We start from the raw sequence: 22,443 nt of genomic DNA, 5'->3' as shown, positions 1-22,443 counted from the left end.
ACTCCTGTCCCCTGAGCAGCTGTCGCCTCATGGCGGATTGGGCCGTGGTCCCTTTATAAACCCCCTGGGCCTCATCGCAGCCTTTCTACACTGCACACCCTGCTATTCTCGGTGTACACCCCAACCATGTCCGGCAAAGCACGCGGGGCCAACAAGGCTGGAGAAAAGGACAAGTTTGCTAAATCACTTGCTAAACAGGACCAGAGTGGGACTGCCCTACCTCAGGACGACCTTGATGCATCCTCATGCCCTCCTCAGCCTGACCTTACGACGCTCATGGAGTCTATGGACAAAAACTTTGCGGCATTCCATGAAAAAGTGGACGACATAAACGCCAACGTGGCCTCACTGCGCACCAACTTGGATCAGCATGGTACTAGGCTAGTGGAGGCCGAGACCAAGATTGGGACCACGGAGGATGAGGTACATGTGCTCCGGAATACGGCCTCTGACTTGGTGCGGGATATGAAACAGGTCAAGGCGAAGTGCGACGACTTAAGAGTCCAGATCCCGCAGGAATAATATCCGCATTGTTGGGGTTCCGGAGACAGCCCTCAAAGGCAAAATGGAACTTGCAGTCGAGACTCTTCTGAGAGACCTCCTGGGTGATCCTCAACTCTCCCTGTTTTTCACTATTGAGCAAGCCCACCGTTCACTGGCCCCGCGCCCCAAGCCGGGTGATTTCCCCAGACCAATTATTGCCAAGGTCCTCAGCTTCAGGGACAGAGACCATATTCTACGCCTGGCCCGCGAAAAAAGGGGAACTGAAATCTGAGTCCCAGACTATCCGCATCTTTCCCGACTTCTCGATCAATGTTCAAATGGAGCGCAGACAGTTCAATGGTGTGAAAAAATTGCTTAGAGAGAGGAAAGTGGAATACGCCATGTTATTCCCTGCAAGGCTGAAGCTCACTCACCACAATAAGCTGTATTTTTTCACAGTCCCTGAGGAGGCGGTGAAATTCATTGAGGCCCATATTCCGGTCCCAGGGCCGGTGGGCGACCCTGTAGATGAGGGCTGAGGTGGCTTTCCTTGTACCCATTGCTTGAATTAGTGTGGTATCGTTACCACTCTGGTCATGTGCATTCTTCTTGTAATCCCATATATCCTTACCTCTGTGCATTCACTCGGTGTTGTAACTCATTGTGCAATTTCATGAAACGCAATGTTGGTCAATGAAGTAGGGTATACTATTCATTGCACTTAAGCTGCAATTCTCTATTCCTATACCCCCTGCTCACTGTACTCTACTATGTTGTCTCTTTGAAAATTCTACTTAGTTACCGCTACAAGTTATTTGGTGTACTCCACCGTCGATTATCTTTGTCGGGCTCACAGCAGCAGCTTCCCCCACTGCAGTTGCAACGCCGAGTTTGGCTCGTTTGGTTCACTGGTTGCTCCCCTGTTGGGTGTGGGGGCTTGGCCTGCCCCATTGGGCGCGCCACGAAAGCCATGAGACCTTGGGTGGGTTCTTGGGCACTGCTGTGTTGGGGAAGGCAGTGAGGGAGGGGGGTGGTTCAGTTGAGGAATGTTTTAACAAAAATGGTGAGACAGTGGTGGCCTCTGGTATGACGTATCTGTCCACTGCATTAGTGGCCGGCACTTGTTCGACAAACTATGACACACGTTACTTTGATCCCCCCTAAAGCCCTACTGAATGGCCATTAGGCTAATGTCATGGAATATTAGAGGGCTCAGCAATTTCACAAAGTCATGGAGGATCCCGGTTTATGTCCAAAGGCACGGGGTCAAAATAGTTTTCTTACAGGAAACCCATGCCCTCGCACATCTCTCGGCCTCGCTCGCTCCGGCATGGGGCCCCAACAGATACTACACGGTGTTCTCCTCACAGTCCAGAGGAGTCCTCACCTTGATTCACAAGTCCTTGGAGTTCTCGCTTCGCACCAACCATATTGATGCCCGGGGTAGATATGTGATTCTCCACTGTTTCCTTGCTAATACACAGTGCCTTCTGGTTAACACATATGCCCCATGCATTGATGCACCTGATTTTTTCGACCACATCCTTGACATCCTCCTAGGGTACGTGGGGGTTCCTATTATCTGGGGGGGGGCATGAATCTCATCCTGGATTCCGACTTGGATAGATCGGGTGTCGCACCAAGAACACTGTCCAGAGCCGCTCGCCGTCTCCAGGCGCATATGCTCACTGCCGGTCTGGTAGACGCCTGGAGAGAACTCCACCCAAGGTCGAAAGAGTTTACATTTTACTCCTCTGTCCACGACAGCCACTCCAGGATAGACCTCTTCCTTCTCTCCGCAGGGCTCATGGGCAAAACACTTACCACACAGATTCTACAGCGTACGCTATCTGATCACGCCCCGGTCACATTGGACATCGCCTTACACCCGGCCCTCCCCCAGCATTCTAACTGGCGGTTTAAGTCAGATGCACTGCATGATATTATCTTCAGGGCTGACATCCTCGCAGATATCCCATCGTTTTTCGATAATAAACGACACAACACAGACGGGGTGAGATGGGAGGCCTTTAAGGTTTACATTAGGGGCATGTGTATCTCCAGGGAGGCTGGAGTCCTGAAAGATATCAGAAATTCCCTGCACCGCTCCGAGTCCAAACTTGGGGAATTAGAGCGCGATTATGCAACCAACCCCTCACCACCTAAGCTAGCACAGATAAGATCTGAACTGGATACGCTTGAGTCCTTTGCCCGCAGTGAGATTAGATACCTTGCCCGGCCCATTGCGGCCCAGAAGTATGGTGAAGGAGAGAGGCCGGGCCGTACACTTGCCCGTCTTGCCCGGGCCAAGGGTGGTAGAGCTCGAATCGACAGTATCATAGACAATGACGGGGTACGTCATTGGTCTGACAGGCCCATTCTCGAGACCTTTGCAGATTTCTATGCAACCCTCTATGCCCAGCAACCCGAGCACAGCCCGCAGGATCTGGTCCATCTCCTAGAACGCATCCCTATGTCCCTTATATCTCTAGCCACCAAAGAACAATTAGATGTTCCCTTCACCCTTGACGAAATCACCGCCTTTATTTCGGCTCTCCCTAAGGGCAAAGCCCCCGGTCCTGATGGCCTGACTGCCGAGTTTTATCAGGGACATGTGGCCCGCCTTGCTCCACGCCTCCACAAGGTTTGGGAGGAATCGCTGTGTCTTGCTATCCTCCCCCGGTCCTTGCATGAGGCTGTTATCACCGTGCTCCCCAAGCCGGGTAAGCCACTGGATGAATGTGGGACTTATTAGACCTTTGTCACACCGATACCAAAATCTTTGCCAAAATCATTGCAAATAGGTTTCTCCCCATCATGAAATACCTGATCCACCCAGACCAAAGTGGTTTTGTCCCGGCCCGCTCCACTGCCTTAAACATTCGACGACTATTTAACGTCCTCTCTAGAATAGACCCCCAAGCCAACGCTGTGGCCGTGACGTTGGATGCCCAAAAGGCGTTCGACATGGTCTTGTGGCAGTATCTGTGGGCGGTGCTCGAGAAGATGGGGATTGGCCCATACATGTTGTCCTGCATTAAACTCCTATACACTTGCCCCGTGGCCAGGGTCCTAGTTAACTCTCACTTGTCGGCTCCCTTCTCCCTCCACCGTGGCACTCGACAGGGTTGCCCATTTTCTCCCTTGCTATTTGCGATGGCCATAGAGCCCATGGCGGATAGTGTACGGAACAACCATGTGCGCAAAGGGATTCGTCTCCGGGATACCCCCGAACTTCTATCACTTTACGCTGATGACGTGCTTTTATACATTAGAGACCCCTCAGTCCACCTCGACCCGATCATGCGTGAAATTATCAAAATTGGCACATTCTCGGGCTTCACCATAAATTACACTAAATCAGAAATCCTACCCCTCACGCCCGCAATCCCCCAACCTGCATGCGAATTTCCTCTCAAATGGGCGCCGGGGGGCATCAAATACCTGGGGGTCCATGTATCCCTCTCAAAATCCTCCTTATTGGCCGATAACTATGGGGCCGCCCCGCAATATGCTGCTGCCAGGATGGAAAGATGGCGTAACCTCCCCCTCTCACTATCAGGGAGATTGTCCCTAATAAAAATGATCATAGTCCCGAAACTCCTTTACATATTCGCTAATGTTCCACTCTGGCCCGGGAAACAGTACTTTGCTGACCTGCATGCGGGATGCGCCCGTTTTCTATGGCATTCTGGCGCCGTGCGCAGAAAGTGGCAGTATATGACCCTTCCGTATGAGAGGGGCGGCTTCAGTGCACCTGATCTCACCCAGTACTGGATAGCTGCTCAGGCCCAGCATGCTACATACTGGTACCATCACCAGGAACCCCCCCCCAAATGTTAAGCTTGAAATCCTGGCGACTGAGGGGGTGAATGTCATGTCGCTGATCCTGTTTCACTCATACCGCTCGGAGGCCCCTGCTGACCCCGTGGCCTCCACTATAAGGGCGTGGCGGCAGATTCTGAAGCCTGGCTCTGGCTCCCCCCCATACTACAAATGGCTCCCCCTCTGGTTTTTCCCTGGCCTCACCCCCACACAAGGTAAGCTGCTCATGCGTCACTGGTCGGACTTGGGATATAGATCACTCTCCGACCTGTTCCCTGGCGGGACATTCATCACCCCAGATACGTGGAAGCCAGGGCACTCCAAGTCCTCTCTGGAGTTGCTACAATACTTTCGACTTAGAGCAGCGGTCCAAGACATGTGGCCTTCATATCCGGACGAACCGCCCCCCACCCGCGAGTCCCCCGAGGTCTGCTACATTTCTAATTCCGCTGGTGGTAGGGGCATTGTATCCTCCCTTTATAAAATGTTGATGGCACGAGCTGTACAGCCCCCGCCCACACTGCTAGGGATGCCTAGAGCAGGGATCTGGGATTGGACATCACAGATGGTATGTGGACCAAAATGTGCGTGCATACCCGCAAGGTTTCTCTTAACTCCAGAGTTAGATGTGTTCAATATAAGCTACTCAATCGCCTGTACTACACTCCCCATGCTATCGAGAAATTTGCCCGGGATCAATCCCACCCCTGTCAAAGATGCAAATCCAGCAACGCGGACCACGCCCATATGTTCTGGTCCTGTGGGGCCCTGGCCCCGTTCTGGAATGCGGTGCTTGAGACCCTCTCTCAAATAGTGGGGTTCTGTGTTGACCCTGAACCCCTGTCTCTTTTGTTTGGGCTCTGGGAGGGAGCTGAGGCGAAACGGGAGGCTAAGTTTCTGAATGTGGCGGCGGCTGTGGCCACGAAATGCATTCTGCAATGTTGGAAGCGCAGATCCCCCCCGCTTACCTGGAAATGTGGCTGAAGGCCCTCACCTGGACGCAATCTTGTGAAGAAGACTACATTAACATGCTGCCCAGTAATGCCCGTCCCAAAAACATATGGACGGAGTTTTGTAGCTTCTTGAACCGTAAAGTGGATCTGGAGCTCTTGTCATCTCCCCCTTCTCCTGACCAGGGGTCAGATTGCACTACACGATGAATGATCCAATGTATTCAACCTCTGCTAAGATTATATGTGACCCTCTGTAGAGTTTGTGCTTTTCATTCATGATTTAAATGTGAACAGTGTGTTCTGGTTTGACTGTAACTTGTGATATGCCAACCACTACTTCTTGCTAATAAAGAAAAGTTTAAAAAAAAAAAAGGCACTCGTGAAAAACGGCAGCGCCTTCATGCCGAAAGAAGGAGCTGGAGAAGAGCCTTCGAGTGCATCCCAAAGTGGCTGCAAACTTAATTTACCCCAAACAAAATCACAGGGCTGGCCTATCTAAAGGTTTTTTTGTTTTTTTTTTAAAATACAATAAATATACATAGGAGGCCTAGCTCGCTGAAAAAGCAAGATAGCTACACCTACATTATCTAGTGTGGATGTTATCAGCTTTGCTTATCAGAGTTTCTAAACATTGCAAACAACGTACAAGTACAGAGGACTTTCCTTGAACAAATAGGTGGTAGGATGAATAACAATCTTTAGTGAACACCAAGCAGAGGTGTCACTGCACTGGAGAAACAGCAAATAATTCTCTACAGCGGCAACCCTAAAATGCAGGTCAAGGTCGCCATTCAGTGCACGAGTAGAAAGTCATTTTCGCCAATACCCATCAGCCACACCGTGCAATAATGAATGCCTTTTGTTTGGCTAATGAATGCCTTTAGTTTGGCATAACTTTTTGGTACTAGAGAGTTCGAGTTTAAAGCTTCTCAGCAACAGAGCAGAGCAGAGCAGAGCAGATCTCAGTTACCCATGACCATCTTTAGCTCTTCAATTCCATCGTACCAGGGTACGGAATAGGGAAATCAGTACAGCATACTTACCAGGAGTATTCGCCACAGAATCAAAATGGCAGTTGGCCAGCACTGCATGCGCCGCTCCGTGCCTTGGCTCCAGTTTGACTGCAATGTTTGTTATATTATCGTAGTAGCTGGTGAAACCGCCCAGGAAATCCAGGCTGAAGGTGCCCGTGGGCCTCTGCACATCCACCGAGATGGTGTGCACTTCGCTGCAGTCCCGTTCAATCGCCTTTATCTGCCCCAAGAGGTAGTTGACGGTTAAGATCTCATTGGCTGGACTTCCGACGGGCCTGGGCCCGAGTCCAGTTATGTGCTCAAGATACTCCCTGCAAATAAACAGAGTAATGGCTTGTAAAATGCACTGCAAAGCAAAAGCTACAGTTTCACATCAGCATGCAGACAACTGCAAGACTGGCAATTTCAGGCAGCTTTGAAGGCAGACTCGTGCAGTCCTGCAGAATTATACAAAAATGACAACATTCTTATAAACAGCTCATAAGAACTCGGGCTAAACATGAGAAATTTCGCGAATAATAAGAACGTGCATGCCACCCAAACACACCTTTTTGCATTTCTTTGTATTATTCATTTCGTAAAACGAAAACAACGCTGTATTAATACCAATCAACATGACATCGTATGTCTATTTTGTTGTTCCTCGGGGTAGTGGAATACATCATTCGCCATTGGTCCCCAGTGGAAAGGCTCCCTCTTCCCTGCCCTCCTCCATTTCTCCCTTTACACGGTTCGGCAACATAGCCACCCCAGTACCAGTTCGCCTGTATTCCATCACCCATTTCTCTACCCATACCCACAGGTTCTCCCCATCACTCCCAAACCCCCATTCAGATTAACAAGCTATAGAGTTCTCCTCTCCCACCCACCATCAGTGCTCTACCTGAATTCATGGAGACAGTCCATCAGGGGAGGTCGTGAGAACGTTCAATAAGTGACTCCATTTCCAATTCTAGTTCCTGGTTTGTACGTAGAATCTCCGTTTTCCCCTAGCCCCCACCTTTGAATGCTCGACGCCCATTCTGGGATAAATGGTCCTTGTGGCACTGCCCGATGACGGGACGCGCACGCGGCGGCGTGACGTTGCACGCTGCCGCGTGCAGTATAAGTAAACGGGGCGTTCCCGGCTGCGGTAGTACGACCGGGAAGCCCGAGCCAGAAGGACGTGCGAGTCCTTTGTGTGCTGGGGGCTTACGGGAATTGCCAGGGGTCTGGACACACCCCCAACAGTGGCGATGAAGGTGGGATGATGCCTGGGCCCGGCGGTGACAAATCTGCCATTTTTTCTCTCTGAAACGGAGCATTGCTGTAACTTTGTTTTGTGCCGTAGGCCGTGCATCACCCACGCGGCTGGCGGCCGTTTTGAATACAAGGCCGTGGAACTTCACAGAGCTGCGGTTTGGGCGGCGAGTGGCATCCAGGCCTAATTTTTGGACACACTGCTAGCAGGCAGTTATACCTGCATGCCTATGCCCGATTTTTGATTTTTCTTCAAATTTTGGGTCTCCTACGTCGAGTGCAAGCAAGAAGGAGGGCTACAAGGGCTGGGCCTGCATAGCCCACAATTGTTTCTTGACTCAATTTTTGGACCAGCTGAAGGCTGGGGCCTTCCTTACCCTCTTCATCATTAGACTGGTGGCCCGGTTCTTCATCTTCATCATCACGCAGGTGTGGTGCAGTTGTGTTTTTCACTCATCAGACTGGTGGCTCTGCTGTTTTGGTCCTCTTCATTGTCACGAGGTGTGTTGTAGCTGTTTTCTCCAATGGTGAACTTTCCTGTGCCTGGATGGGGTCGGAGTCTGAGTTGCGGCCCCCATTTCACATGCGGGGGGTGCCTGTGCGCTCGGACTCATGAGCGACACTGAGGATTTGGACGGTGGTCAAGCAGCAGCGGTGCAGCAGCCTCCGATTCAGCAGCCTCCACATGCTCAAACAGGCCCTCCGCCTCCAGCGCAGCCGGTGGTTGCACCTATTGTCCAGCCAGGACTTCCTGCCATGGCCCAGGTACGTGCTCATGCGGCCTTACAGCCCATCCCGGAGTTTGTTGTCTCGGGCCGGCCCTCTAGCTTGGGGCCCAGATGGAAGAGGTGGGTGGACCGCCTGGACATGTACCTTCGAGCTGCTCAGGTGGCAGAGGACGACAGCATGCTGGCAACCATGCTGTACTCGGCAGGGCCCTCAGTCCAGGAAATCTTTGAATCACTTCCACCAGGGGATGGGTCATACGGTCAGGCAAAAGCCACGCTTCAAGCTCACTGGACACTTTCTATGGACCCCTGGGGCGCCTGTCGCTGGCCTGTGCATGGGGAGATGCGGACGATATGATTAGGACCTTGCTCATCTAGGCGTGTTCCTCAGGCAAGCTCAGACTCCAGGTATTAAGGGAGCCCGGGATCACGCTCCAACGTATCCTCGAACTGGGGCGGTGCCATGAGGTGTCTGAAGCAAGGGCAGCCAGAATGGAGGCTGGGTCGCGCCCCATCAAGACTGAGGAGGTGTGTGCCATGTGGCGTGGCGGCAGAGGTACCAAAAGGCCTGGCGGTGGACCCCGTGACCGAGTTGGAAGGGCAGGGGAGCCCTGCCAAAAGTGTGGGAACGACCTGCCCCACCCGACGGAGTGCCCCGCAGCAGGAAGAACGAGCGGAAGGTGTGGGCTGCCGGATCACTTCTCGAGGGTATGCAAGGCGGCCATGCCTGTGATGGTGCCGCGTGGCCCGCCCCGATCCGGGCTTCTTCGTCAGGGTAAACCACCAAATGTTGCCCAGGTGGACCAGGGTGAAGAGGAGGCCCAGGCAGAAGAAGCAGACGAAGAGGAGGAAGAGAACATTTTCTTCATCTCCAGTGTGGCGGTCCTGAAAGGAAAGAACAGGAGACAGCCGAGGTGCGTGGTGGAGGTTGACCGGTCTCCAGTCCCACTCTTGGTGGACACAGGGGCGTCAGTCAACGTAATGGCCTGGGGACACTGACGCCATGGTCATGCCCCCCCCAGCTGGTTGCACCGAAGGCACGCATATTCGCCTTCGGTGGGCTGGACCCCATCCGTCTGGACGGTGCTTTTGTGGCGAAAGTAGAACACGACGGCTTGCAGATCACGGCACGCTTCTATGTGACGCCGGTGAGCACCAACACCCTGCTAAGCTGTGCAGCGGCGGAGGCCCTCGGCATCGTAAGTTTTGCGTACTCCGTCTATCTGGAGGACATTAATGACCTGCTGGAAAAGTATGCCGCATTGTTCAGTAATATTGGACAGATGGCTGGTGATCCAGTAAGACTGCATATTGATGAATCCGTGCAGCCCATCGCCCTGAAACATCGCAGGGTACCCTTCAACCTTCGTAAACATGTGGACAAGGAGTTGGACAACTTGGTCGATTGTGGTGGCACGGAAGCCCAAACAACCAGATGCCGTCATAATTTGTGTCGACATGAGGCTGCCGAACAAAGCGATCAAGAGAGAGAGGCACCTCACCGCGACAATCGACGACATCATTGCGGAGGTGCAGGGCGCTCATGTCTTTTCGAAGCTGGACCTCTGTGCAGGCTATCACCAGGTGGTTCTTCACCCCGAGTCGGGGTACATCACCTTTACCACACACCAAGGGCTTTACCGCTACAAAAGACTGAGCTTTGGTGTGTCCTCGGCAGCGGAAGTTTTCCAAAATATCATCCGGGGCGCCCTGGCAGATCTGGAGGGCGTCTTGAACATCAGTGATGACATCCTGGTGTTTGCAACGACTGAGGTGGACCACTTGCGGCGGCTGGCAAAAATGTTTTAGAGGTTGCAGTCACTGGGCCTCACCCTCCATAAAGAAAAATGCGAATTTCTGCAACCATCGATAGAATTCTTTGGCTTCGTGTTTAAAGAGGGCGGTGCGTCACCTGATCCAAAGAAGGTCCAGGACATTAAAAAGGCGAAGCCTCCGGAATCCGTGTCCGATGTGCGGAGCTTCCTGGGTATGGTTACATACTGTGGACGATTCATCCAGAATCTCGCCTCCAGGTCGGAACCGCTCAGAGCCTTGACAAGGAAAGAGTCCACCCGGAACTGGGGCCCGCTTGAGCAGGCGGCCTTTGACAACATCAGGGGTGCGCTAACAGCAGAGGACACCATGTCATTCTTTGACCCTGTGTTACCATCGGAGATCATTGTAGACACCAGCCCATTTGGCCTGGGGGCCATGTTTACGCAGATTGATCGCGATGGGGGTGTCCGCCCGGTGGCCTACGCCAGCAAGGCACTGTCGGATACCGAGCAGCGTTATTCGCAGATTGAGCGTGAAGCGCTGGCGGTGCTCTGGGGCTGCAGACACTTTCGGCTCTATGTTCTTGGACGCCTGGCGACAGTGGTGACGGACCACAAGCCGCTGATTCCCATCCTGGCAGCGTCGTCGTCCAAGCCGCCGGAGAGGATTGAGCGGTGGATGCGCGCTCTCCTGGAATACGGTGTCACACTGGTGTATCGGCCAGAGCGAACAATACGACGGACTATCTTTCGCGACACCCGGGTGCACCTGGGGATGGAGTCCAAGGAGACCATGACACCTGTGCAGAAGAGGCAGATGAACATGTCTGTGTGGTAGTGGAGGCGGCCACGCCTAATGCAATGCCCCTCGAGGAGCTGGAGGTAGCCGCAGCAGAGGACGAGTGTTTCGGAATCCTGAGGCACGCCATGCAGCCGGGATCCTGGAAGTCAGTCCTGGAGGCTCTGGCGGGTCGCACACAGGAGGCCAGAACCGGTCTGGAACAGTTGTGGAAGGCCCGGGAGGAGCCATCTGTCTTGATATTGGGCAAAATCTTCCTCGGGGCCAGCCCTTTGAGAGCAAAAATACCCAATTCAGCCCAAAATACAGGTTCTATTGTGCTGAGCAGTGATCTCATGCAAGTGACAAATGACACCCTCAAAGTGTTATTAGCATATTTATTCTAAGCAGTGAATTTCATATACATTTGGGATTCAAGTTACAGAATATTAGAAAGCATAACACTTAGAGCAATGCAAAATATAGTGAAACATGGAACTTAGATAAACATAGAGAAACATAGAGAAATATAGAGAAACATAGAGAAACACAGTCTTACGTCCCTTTAATCAGCACTGGGGAGACCTTGGGCCCTCATAAGCTAGCTGTAAACAAGCCCCGCTCAGAGGACAATGCTGAAGGACACCGTATGAGCCAATGCCGGGCACCTGTTTCTGCACGGATCAAGTCCACAGGCGATCTCCCCCTGATCCATGTGTGCATGGATATTTTATAACTTCTTGCTGTCAGTCACCATGACGCACAGTTCCAGAACTTTCCCTGTGCAACTGGCTCATGGAAAAAACCCAGCTCTCTCTGAGATGCTCCCTGCTCGCTCCTACCCCCTCCCTTGTTCCCATCTGCGCTGGCTGAGGAATGTCTTATCAGTACCTTCCCAGAGAAAAGGAAGATTAGCTTGGGGCCAGGGCTAACGTTAGTGAGGCTGAATATTCTAAGGGAAGCAGGGATGTATTAACCCCATCTGCAAGCTCTAAAAGGCATGCACTCATAGCTTAGTGTTTATAGCGCTTAAGACTGGCTATCTAAGCGCTATATAGGTGCCATGATGTTCCAAACACTCCAAAAACCTATTAGCTACATGGCTAGGGGCCCTCCCTGCCTGTCTATCAACAATGTTTAATTTGACCTATCTCATACTAGGCCTGCATATTCCTTGTAGCTCACTACTGCATAATGGAAGTGCTACAACAGACTACTGTCAGCATTTTTAGCACATACTTTGAATACACTATTGGCTTTCAGCGGCTAATGCTGTCATCTAAAGCCCTGATTGGCAAGGTTGCAATTTCGTGTATCACTACACCATCCTTTTGAGCCTCCGGCCTTCTGCTCAGAGGAGACTGCATGGTTGTGCCTCAGGCCAAGGTTAAGGATGTGATTACTCTTGCCCACCGTGGTCACCAGGGTGCCACCAAGACCAAGGCCCGCCTCAGGCTGAAAGCATGGTTCCCGGAACTGGAACGGAAAGTGGACGACTTTGTGGCGGCTTGCGTCTGGTGTCAGGCGGCGTCTCCTCTGCAGCGGGAGCCAGTCATCGAAGCCATGGCTCGAGGCAGGCGACCATGGGAAGTCGTTCATGCAGACTTTGGCTCCACCACGATGGGCACCCACTTCCTGGTGCTGGTCGATAAATACTCTCGCTACCCGGAGGTGGAGTTTGTGGAGTCGGTGGCGTTTGAACACGTCGTGGTGGCCATGGAGAAGGTGTTTGCGGCCATGGATCCCCCCACACAGTGTGCTCGGACAACTGGGCACCGTTCCAAAGCGAGCGGTTCTCGGAACTGATGGAGAGCTGCGGGGTAATCCACCGGAAGATCACGCCCCTATGGCCGAGCGCCAATAGAGAAGCCGAGCGGCTAATGAGAACTCTAAACAAGACCTTCAGATTCGCCCAAGACCAGGGACAGTTCCTCCAAAGGGCTCTCTATCAGTTCCTGAGGGTATACCGCACAACTCCACATGCCTCCACGGGGGTGGCACCGGCTGAGGCGTTATTCAAGCGGTGCCCTCGTGGACTGTTACCAGAAGTGGGCGAGAAAGAACCGGGGGTGATCGACAACCAGCAGGTCGAGGCAGACCGGCGAGCGAGGATCGAGCAGGAGAACATCCGGCGAGGGCTTCATCCCGCAGCGGCTGGAGCCGGGCGATTAGGTCCTCATTCGAAATAGACACCCCCATGGAAAGCTGTCCCTTCCATATGAGCCGGAGCCGCTGGACGTCATTGCAGTCAAGGGTTCTATGGTAACTGCCTCTGACGGAAGGTCCGCAGTAAAACGCAATGTGAGCTTCTTCAAGAAGCTAGGGGACCCGAGGACTGACCCGATCCGGACTTACTGGTGGTCCCTGAGGATGGAGGAAATGCACCCTGCCTGCCTGAATCCCCAGCCTGGGGAACGGCCATGGAAAGACCACCCGTGCTGGAGGTGACGGGAGGTACCCCCAGAGGACTGGGCGAGGGAAACCCGCTCACCTCAGTGACTACGTATTGGGACACTTATTTGGTCGGCCCGAGGCTGAGGACAATTAAGTAAGGGGAACCGGGTGGATGTTAATAAAGGGGTGTTTTTGAAAGTGGGTGTTAAAGTTGTATTGTTGTGTTGGTTTGCAGTGTGTAGTTCTTAAATGCTTTGTTGTTTGTCCTCCCGAAAAAGGAGGAGTGTGGCGCTGCCCGATGACGGGACGCGCACGCGGCGGCGTGACGTTGCATGCCGCCGCGTGCAATATAAATAAACGGGGCGTTCCCGGCCACGGTAGTGCGACCGGGAAGCCCGAGCCAGAAGGACGTGTGCGTGAGTCCTTCGTATGCTGGGGGCTTACGGGAATGGCCGGGGGTCTGGACACACCCCCAACAGTCCTGTAGACCGTTTACAGGAGGTTGCAACTCATCACCTCACTCGCAACATTAGAAATAGAGTTCTTTTTGTTCTTGTGCTCATCATTTTTGCCCCTGCCAGTTTCCCCAATATGCATGTAGATGGTATACACCAAAATACTTAATTCTTATAAAAGCTAAAGTTTGAAGAAGTATTTATGTACGATCTTATAGGATTCGGATAAGCTCCTTGTAAGAAGTTCAATTACAAATTGCTGTTTGGGCTGATGGCATTTCCCAAGTTGTGTTACAACATCGCCACTGCAATAAATGTGTGTTAAACAACAATGCACATTACTTATCGGGAATATGCGATACAGCAAGTTTCTCCATTTTCCTAAAATCTTTTTTCAAATGCCCCCATTCCCAGTCTTCCGAAGCAGTAAGGCTAATTTATGTGTGAAATATTGAAGCCAATCGACACACAGAATCTACCTTGTAGCAACGTAGAAGGTAACTATTTCGTAGACACAGCCGAGATGGCAGCACAACTTACACGCTTGGAGCGAAATGTCTGTCACTGAAGCAACATCTGATGTCTACTACGTGCGGCCAAAAATAAATAAAATTAATTTTTTCCTATCGCCACACCGAATCAACATCTGTACATTTCGTACAGTTATCAGGTTCCCACATGAAGCACACAGTTTCACACAAGAGAGCTGGCACATGCACACACTTCGGCAAAAAGCTTGGTACACAAAGGTTCGATTTCAGTGCACTGATTGGGGTCAAATGTACGGTTTACATGGAAATCCCACGGTACTATTTTTGCTGAATTATCGCACCCCTTTTTGTGCTCTAGAATTTTGATGTGCCAATTTGCGGTGTTAAAAAAGAACAGACGATGAAACCCAACCACCATCCAATCTACTACGGTCTACTATGGGGAAGACCACTAGGATTCCTTCCTTTGTCCAGTGTCACTCCCACCTCCAGACATCTTTTGGAGATGCATCCCAAACTCCACCACCTTCCATATGCAACTTGAACAAAACTAACTTCCCAACAAACTCCACAGAATTGGGGAAAACATGAACAGCCTTTCTTGATTTCTTCAGCTACTTCGGATGCATCATATCCGCTACCTGATAAGCAAATGCCTGGCCTTTTGACCACATCAAAACAGGCCACTTGTTCAATGTCCTCCCCAGCCTCCTCACAACACCAGCATCTTGCATAAAACTTTTCTTCCACATTAGCACCTCCATCCATTCAGGCACACAATGTTGTGTACCTTTGTTCCACAAGGAACTAAAACAGGTGTGAAACAAGCGGCTACATGAGGGAGGTTATGCAAGGGGCTTCCATTCGCGTGGTTCTACACCGTTGGCCAAAGCCTATCACACACAATCCTTAACAACTTTGTTGCACCTTTGCATGAGACCGTTTGGTTGCGGATGCTACAAACATGCTGCTTCAGCTTTACCACGCAATCTCTCAAAGGCAACATCCTACTCTTTATCACAAACTGTACACCATTACATCAAGTAATCCAATTCTCCAGAAAATCTTTCCATTATTGGAGGTTTCCAGTCATGTCAAACACAAAAAGTTATAATCCAAGCCTGTTAAATGATGCTCATCATTGTCTCTAGTTGCCGGAGTCGATCCCTGCGTCGGTCATTCCTATGCAGGACTACTCCTCCTTTGAATGCCTGGTCTGCAGGCTCTCCCTCTCTCCTGGCCGTTCTCTCACTGTGGCTACTATCTACCAGCCGCATAGCCTCTTAATTTCCTTCCTGAGTGGGCTGACCTCTCCTCCTCCCCTCTACCACTCAACTTCTCTTCCTCGGGGGACCTTAACATCCACCTGGATGCTTCCTGTCCTTCTTCAGGGTTCTTTTGCAACCTCTGCGATTCGCTTTCTCGCTCTATTCTTCCCTCTGGCCCGACTCATTCTGCAGGGCACATCTTGGAGGTGCTGATCTTCTCAGACCCTCCCCCCTCTCTAACCCCCTCACCACTCCTTTCTCTTTCCCTCTCCTCCGGTCCCCCCACACCCACCCAGGCCAAGCTGACTCCAGCACCAACACCCACCTTCTCTGTCATCCGTCCCATGAAGCGTGTGTCAGTTGAGTCTTTCGCCGCCACTCTCTCTCCCCCTCCTGCACCTCTAGCTGACTCACATCTTGACATAGCGCTGTCTAACCTCCAATGTTCCAACTCCAACACTCTTGATGTACTTGCCCCTGTCATGACAACCCGCTTGAAGCACAAAGCCAAGTGCAACTCATGGTCCGATCAGACCTCGTCAACCTTAAACGCAAGTGTAGGGTGGCTGAGAGGAAATGGAGGGCATCAGGTACACCCTCTAACAAACTGGCATGCAGCCTGCACCAAAGGCAGTACCAACTCTCTGTCCATAGTAAGAAGAGAACACACCATCCAGGCCCGCATCTCTGGGTCATCAAACAACTCGGCCAATCCTGCCTCAGTCTCTACCTCTCCTATTCCCTCCCAAGCCTTCTGCATGGCCTTGGCTTCTCATTTCATAACAAAAACCCAGGACATCCGGTCCACCGTCTCCTCCTCTTCATCCTGTTCCTCTACTCCTGGCCTTCCTGTGACCGGCTCTCCTTCTCCCTTCTCTTCCTTTTCTTTGTTCACCCAGACGATATTTCTAGAAAAGTCTGATCTATGAAAGTCTCGTGAAAACAGGTTTTTCCCTGTTCATCCAAAACCATCAAGGACCACATGGACACCCTCGCTTCAGCCTTGGCCGACTTCTGCAATCACTCTTGCCACTGGAACCTTCCCCTCCCTGCCTGAATCACTCCCTTGTGCACCCTCTGCTGAAGAAACCCTCTACTGATCCCTCCTGTTCGGCTAACTATCGCAGATCCCTATTACTCCTTTTCTGGGCAAACTCTTGGAAAAGCTGGCCATCTCCCAGCTTAACCTTCACACTGAATATGGTGGTTGTCTCCATGACCATCAGTCTGGCTTCAGAGCAGCCAGAAGCACGGAAACTGCTCTCTTGAACATCCGTCGTGACCTGCTCTCAAACCTCGACTTTAACCTTCCTTCTGTCCTTATCCTCCTTGATCTCCCTCTTCTGGTTTTGATACGGTCAACCATGCCATCCTGCTCCTTGACAACCGGGGTATCACGATCAGGCCCTGGCCTGGCTGACCTCCTTTCTCTCTGATCGACTCCCTCAGGTCCAACGTGGGTCCTTCCTCTCTATCTCCCTCTCTCCGACTGTGGTGTTTCCCAGGGGTCTAATCATTCTCCCTGGCTGTTCAACCAATAGCTGGCACCTCTTGCCCACCGCATAGCTGCTCTATACACCAACTTTCAGTGCCAAGCAGATGATACCCAGCTCTATTTCAGGCTGCACTCAGCCGCCTCTACTCCCTCCCTCATCCTGGATTGTATGCCAGCAATTCAGGAGTGGTGTGCTGCCAATTATCTCTGCCTTAATGCCAGTAAGACGGAGATCCTCCTCATAGGATCACCAACTCCCTCCTTTCCTCACTCTCTGGCCACCCACCCTGGGCCCTCGTCTTGCGCCTATCTGAGAGGCTAAGAACCTTAGGGTCATCTTTGACTCCACACTCTCCACATCTCCTCACATCTCTGACATCTCTAAGAAGTCAAACTTCCCGCTGCACCTCCTCGGGAGGTATTCTTCCTTTCCTCACTTTCCCCGAGAAGCTCACTATCTCCAGAGCTCTGGTCTTCTCTAGGCTGGACTACTGCAACAGCCTCTTTCTAAATCTACCTTCCTCTACTCTACGTCCCCTACAACTCACCCAGAACAGTACTGCGAGATTTGTCTTTGGCCTCAAGCCCAGGGATCGTATCTCACCAGCGCTGAAATCTCTTCATTGACTCCCAGTGGTGGCAAGCATTAAGTTCAAGACCCTCTACATCATGCACAAGGCTTTCTGCGGCCTGGGACTGCAATACCCCCAACTCGCTCTACCTAGATATCTTCCTACTCTAGCCCTCCACATCTCCAACTCTTGAGGGCCAGTCGCTACTCCAAGCAAAGATTTGGAGGCAGATCGCTTTCTTTTGCTGGGGCCTTCCTCTGGCACAGCCTCCCTGCCTCTGTGAAACTTGAGCAGAACAATCTCTGGTTCCGAAAGCACCTCAAGACCTTCCTCTTTGCTTCCGCCCTCTCTCTTCCTCTCCCCTGCTGATCTCCAGTCTGATCCACACACTGGTCACCTGGCCACCCTCTGAAGTCAGGCCCAGGTCCCTGCCTGTCCAGTTGCAACCAGCACTGCCTCTTGGCAACCCCTGTACTTGTGGTCTGTACCTGTAACCCTACAGCCCCCTCTCTTGCACGTATTAACCACCCGTTTGGCTGCACTTCCGAGCACCCGCACTTGCCACCCGTTGGCTGCACTCTGTTTCCTCGTCTCGCAATTCTCCATCCTCCGCCGCTGCACTTGTGCAATTCTGAATGTCACAAGGCCTAGTAAGATTGTTGTTTTTGTCCTCCCTCCATCCCCCCGTCTTGTCGCGCCTTGAAAGTCTTGTGTATAAGCATGTTATAAATGCCATATCATAACCTTATCCTGCTGTAGAGATGAAAACAACAACTAGCTTTCACCTGGGACCTTCAGGAGTCTCTCCCAAATGCATTAATGGAACACACACACATAGCAACTAATTTCACTCATACATATCAAGCAATATCAAATGTCTACCTCCACTTCCCAGGCTATTCCAGGCCACCAAAACCAGTCACGTAGCTTCCCTTACATCAGTGTGCTTCCAAAGTGGCTTGTGTGATTGCTTCAATCAATGCTGTAACGCATACCTGGCACCATAACCCTTTGACCCTCACCCCACCACCATTCACTTCAGACGTCTTTGCCAACACTAGAGTAAAATTGCATTTCTACAGAAATCCTTCTTTTGGTAACCTTTCCTGAATTCATTTCTTAATACAACTTAGCTCTGCTTCCAACAATTCGCTTCAAGCACACATCACCCCCATTTTCTATTCTTGGTAGATAATAAATAAGGTCCTGCCCCACTGCATGAACCAAAGCCTGTTGGTAATCCGGTGCAAATAACCTTCCATTCATTCATTCATTCATTCATTCATTCATTCATTCATTCATTCATTCATTCATTGCCATCATTTGTGGTTTCCTGCTAGCACTTTATGCATGGTTTGCCCTCATGGTATCAGTGCAGCCACCATTTGTGAACCTTGCGTAGGGTTCTCAAATGGTAAGTTGAGACCTTGTTTGTGTAGTGCTTTCTATTGACAATTAAGAACACTAAAATTGTCCTTCGTTTAGTTATTATTTTATCTCTTCTAGGCTTGAGGTATACTGTAGTAATATTGGAGACCGCACCAGTTAAACATAGTTTTTATTATCACATTGATAACGGGCCAGGAAACCTTAACTACAGTGTCATGACAATACAACTCGGTACACCATTTAAAAACACTTTTATACTGGGATAAGAAAATTCAAAATTCAGTAGTGGCCAGGATTTCCAATTATGTGTTTTTAAATCGCTTACTTAAATTGGTCTTTTAAAATACATTAACTTGATTAAGTTTCTGGGTCCCAGTTTAAGACTGTCTGTGCCTAGTTTATGAAATCCTATTACATTCAACAGTTACACGTGAAAAGTATTTGTTTAAATACAACTCTCAGCTTAAAACGTGTACTGGTTTTAAACCATTGCATTTCCTGATTCAATTAGTTTTTACGGGCTTTTAAATAAAATGGCTGTTCCAAACCTGCATTCTGTTCCTTCAGCCAGTGAAGTTTAAAAAATGTGTTTACCCCTTGCTTTGAAAATGGTAAAGAAACCCACAGGGCAGGTCAATCATTTCACTCTCAACCATCTGATGAAGGCTGTGGGACTTCGAAAGCTAATACCTTTTTTTATTATGCAGAGATGGAACAGTGTATCAAAACCTGCATCTTGTGAGATTTTAAAATTGAACCAACATGGTGTTGAACTTTTCTTTGCCAAATGAAAAAAGAGCGCCCATTGTCGCATTTCAAGAAGCGGCAAATGCTCTCCTGACAGGGATCCCAGCTGCTCACTTGGCTCCCCTAAAAGCAGTCCACCACAATGCAGCATGTCTTATTACAGGAGCACAGAAATGTGACCGAATTAACCCTCCCCCCCCGAACCCTGTACTACGCAAACTACATTGGCTTTCAAACCACGCCAGGATAGCAGCGTGCATGGCGGCTAAACTCCACATATTTACACGCTCCTTGTGCACCAAATCGACCAACCGGCTGGAGTCACAACTCATCCGCAAAGAGGACCCGCAAACAAGCCTCTTGTCAGGCACCCACCCTCTGGAACTCGATCCCGGTGTCCACTCCGAATGCCCCACCCCCCCCCATTCTCCAATTTCCTAATCTCTCAAAACATGGCTCTCTCAACAACACCTGACCAAGGACTAATTCCAATGGACGCACATACCGAGGCACATACCGCAGCCCAAATGCTGGCCAAATGCTGAAAAGATGGCAGCCCAAATGCTGGCTACCCACACTCTGTACAGCGCTGCTCTCGAGCTAGGCCCATGCTTTAAACAAGAAAAATAAAAAAATAAAAACTTGCATTACAGAATTGCAGAATGTCCTGTTCTCATCAGAAAGCATTCTCCTGGTAAACTTGATACAGTTTGCTCATTGTCCTTAAGACACTCTTAACAGTGGACACAGGCGCTACCCACGGATGACATTATAATGACCTCTGGCGTAGCTCTTTGACGGCTTCACCTTAAGCCCAAGCCACTTTAAAAAAAATTAGAAAAATAGAAATCGCACCAAGCGCAAGACATTGGCTTGGCTCCGATATTGGCACTGCCCTAAACATAGCAACATCAACACTGCCCTTAAAAGAGCAACTATTATGACCAGTCGGTCCACATACCAACTCTTCACTAGTGAGTCTCCTACCTTCCAGTGTAGTACACAGAAACACTTCTTTTGTGCTCCCTGCGGATTACCCTTCTAGATCTGTCAACCTCTTGGATTCCGACCACAGCACAAATGTAGAACCAACAGCAGCCGTGCATCAGCCGACTGTTGCAGAGCTCCCTTCACTTCTCGTATGCACATCGTTCATTTGACGAGCTAGAACACTAGCTTGATCTCAAGACATTAGCAAGGGAGCTCAGGCAGCATTGCTGTGAATTGGATTCCCTCCAACCGTTCCACATTCCAGCTTTGCTCAAATCAAACATACTCCACCCCACGCCTACCCCTACCCCTACCTTCCACGCACATCATTCAATCCAATCACCATGCACAACCATGCTTTAATACATGGTAGTTTGCAAAGTTGCTCAAGACACCTGGAATATCTACAGGTCTGGCTAACGATGTTGCACTCAAACAATAGATAACTACAGATTTCAAGCAATGGAAAAAATAAATATATCGAACAAAGAGAGTAATATTAAATTGCGATTATTATGGCATCAACACATGCATTGTAGCCCATTAGTGTTTTTAACAAATTTTTTTATTAATCAAGGACTTTTACAGTTAGAGTAATACAAAGGTCAATGCAGCGTTACACATACACCTAACCTGCTCATCTGTCCTTAGGTTCGCCACTTTTTAGCAGTGGTTTGTTGACCCCCGATGTTTTGACTTAAGTTTGATTGAGCCCCTCCCTCCCCTCCGGTCCCCATCCCCCTCCATTCCCTCCCTGCCAGTTCCCCAACTTGCATGGCTCCGGAGTCTTCCCTTCTTTACTCAGTTTCTTTCCAATACGGGGGAGGAGACACTCATTCACTTTCAATCTGTCAGCGGACTTGAACGTTTTTGAGAATTTGTGGTTTATGGAGATAGGCTTCCTGTTTTTTACAAAGTCTTGGAAGGGGTCCCAGATCGCCAGGAACTTTAGGTATTTACCTGCCTTCAGGGCACATATTTTCTCCATTGCCATCACCCCCCAGACCTTGACCCACCAGCAGGCTGTTGTTGGGCCCACTTTATCTTTCCATCTTTGTGCCAGTGTCATTCTTGCAGCCATCAATAGGTGTGTGATTAAGATAGCCTTGTGCCCTGATGCTGCATATTTTCCCCCTGCTACTGCCCCCAGTAGAACTATTTTGGGTGTCAACGGTACTTCTGTTCCCGTTATCTCCTTTATGTGCCCCAGGACTTCTTTCCAGCATGTTACGCTTTTGGGCATGACCACCACATATGGTACAAGTCTCCCCTCTCCCCACATTGTCTCCAGCATTCGGAAGGGTATTTGGCGTTGATCTTGTGTAGACGATGGGGGGGACATATACCATCTATAACATAGTTTGTGTGCCGACTCCTTGATCGCTGTACATTTGGACAACTTGTGCGCTCTCGACCATATCTGGCCCTATTATTCTTTCGGGATTGTATCCCCTATATCTTTTTCCCAGTTCTCCTAATATGGAAGTTTGTCATCTGTTCGCGCATTATTCAGCAACTTATATAGCCTGGTTATCCCGCCCACAGTTGAGCCCTCCTGCATAGTCAATTCGAGCCCAGTCGGGCTTCTGATAGCTGCCCTTTCCACAGATGGGTGAGAGATCCAATGTCTGATTTGTGTGCATTTGTATGTCTTTTTCCCCGATCCCAAATTTCTATTTACAGTCTATAAAGGACAGCAGGGCTCCCTCTTGGTACCTATGTTTTAGGGTCAATGCGTTCGCCTCTGGCCAGCCCTCCCAGAATTTCTGTTGTAGGCCCGATTGAATTCTGGGTTATGTGCTAGGGGAGAGAATGGACCCAGCCCCC

General features: G+C 50.4%; 1 protein-coding gene across 2 annotated transcripts in view; it reads right to left on the bottom strand.

The window, feature by feature from the left end:
• ERMP1 (endoplasmic reticulum metallopeptidase 1) overlaps positions 1-22,443 on the bottom strand; it is a 707,614-nt gene that overhangs the window by 631,583 nt on the left and 53,588 nt on the right. For both annotated transcript variants that reach the window (XR_011280380.1, XM_069626023.1), the window contains exon 2: positions 6,305-6,606. Coding sequence is in view for 1 of the 2 variants with exons in the window: in XM_069626023.1 (XP_069482124.1) it covers positions 6,305-6,606 (302 nt within the window). In the remaining variant the exon portion in view is untranslated. The remainder of the gene's footprint in view (positions 1-6,304; positions 6,607-22,443) is intronic.

The sequence above is a fragment of the Ambystoma mexicanum genome, chromosome 6p, assembly GCF_040938575.1.
Source record: "Ambystoma mexicanum isolate Mex_15411 chromosome 6p, UKY_AmexF1_1, whole genome shotgun sequence".
NCBI lineage: Eukaryota > Metazoa > Chordata > Amphibia > Caudata > Ambystomatidae > Ambystoma > Ambystoma mexicanum.
Note: the sequence above shows the minus strand (reverse complement) of the source record. Positions and strands in the feature narration are given on the sequence as shown.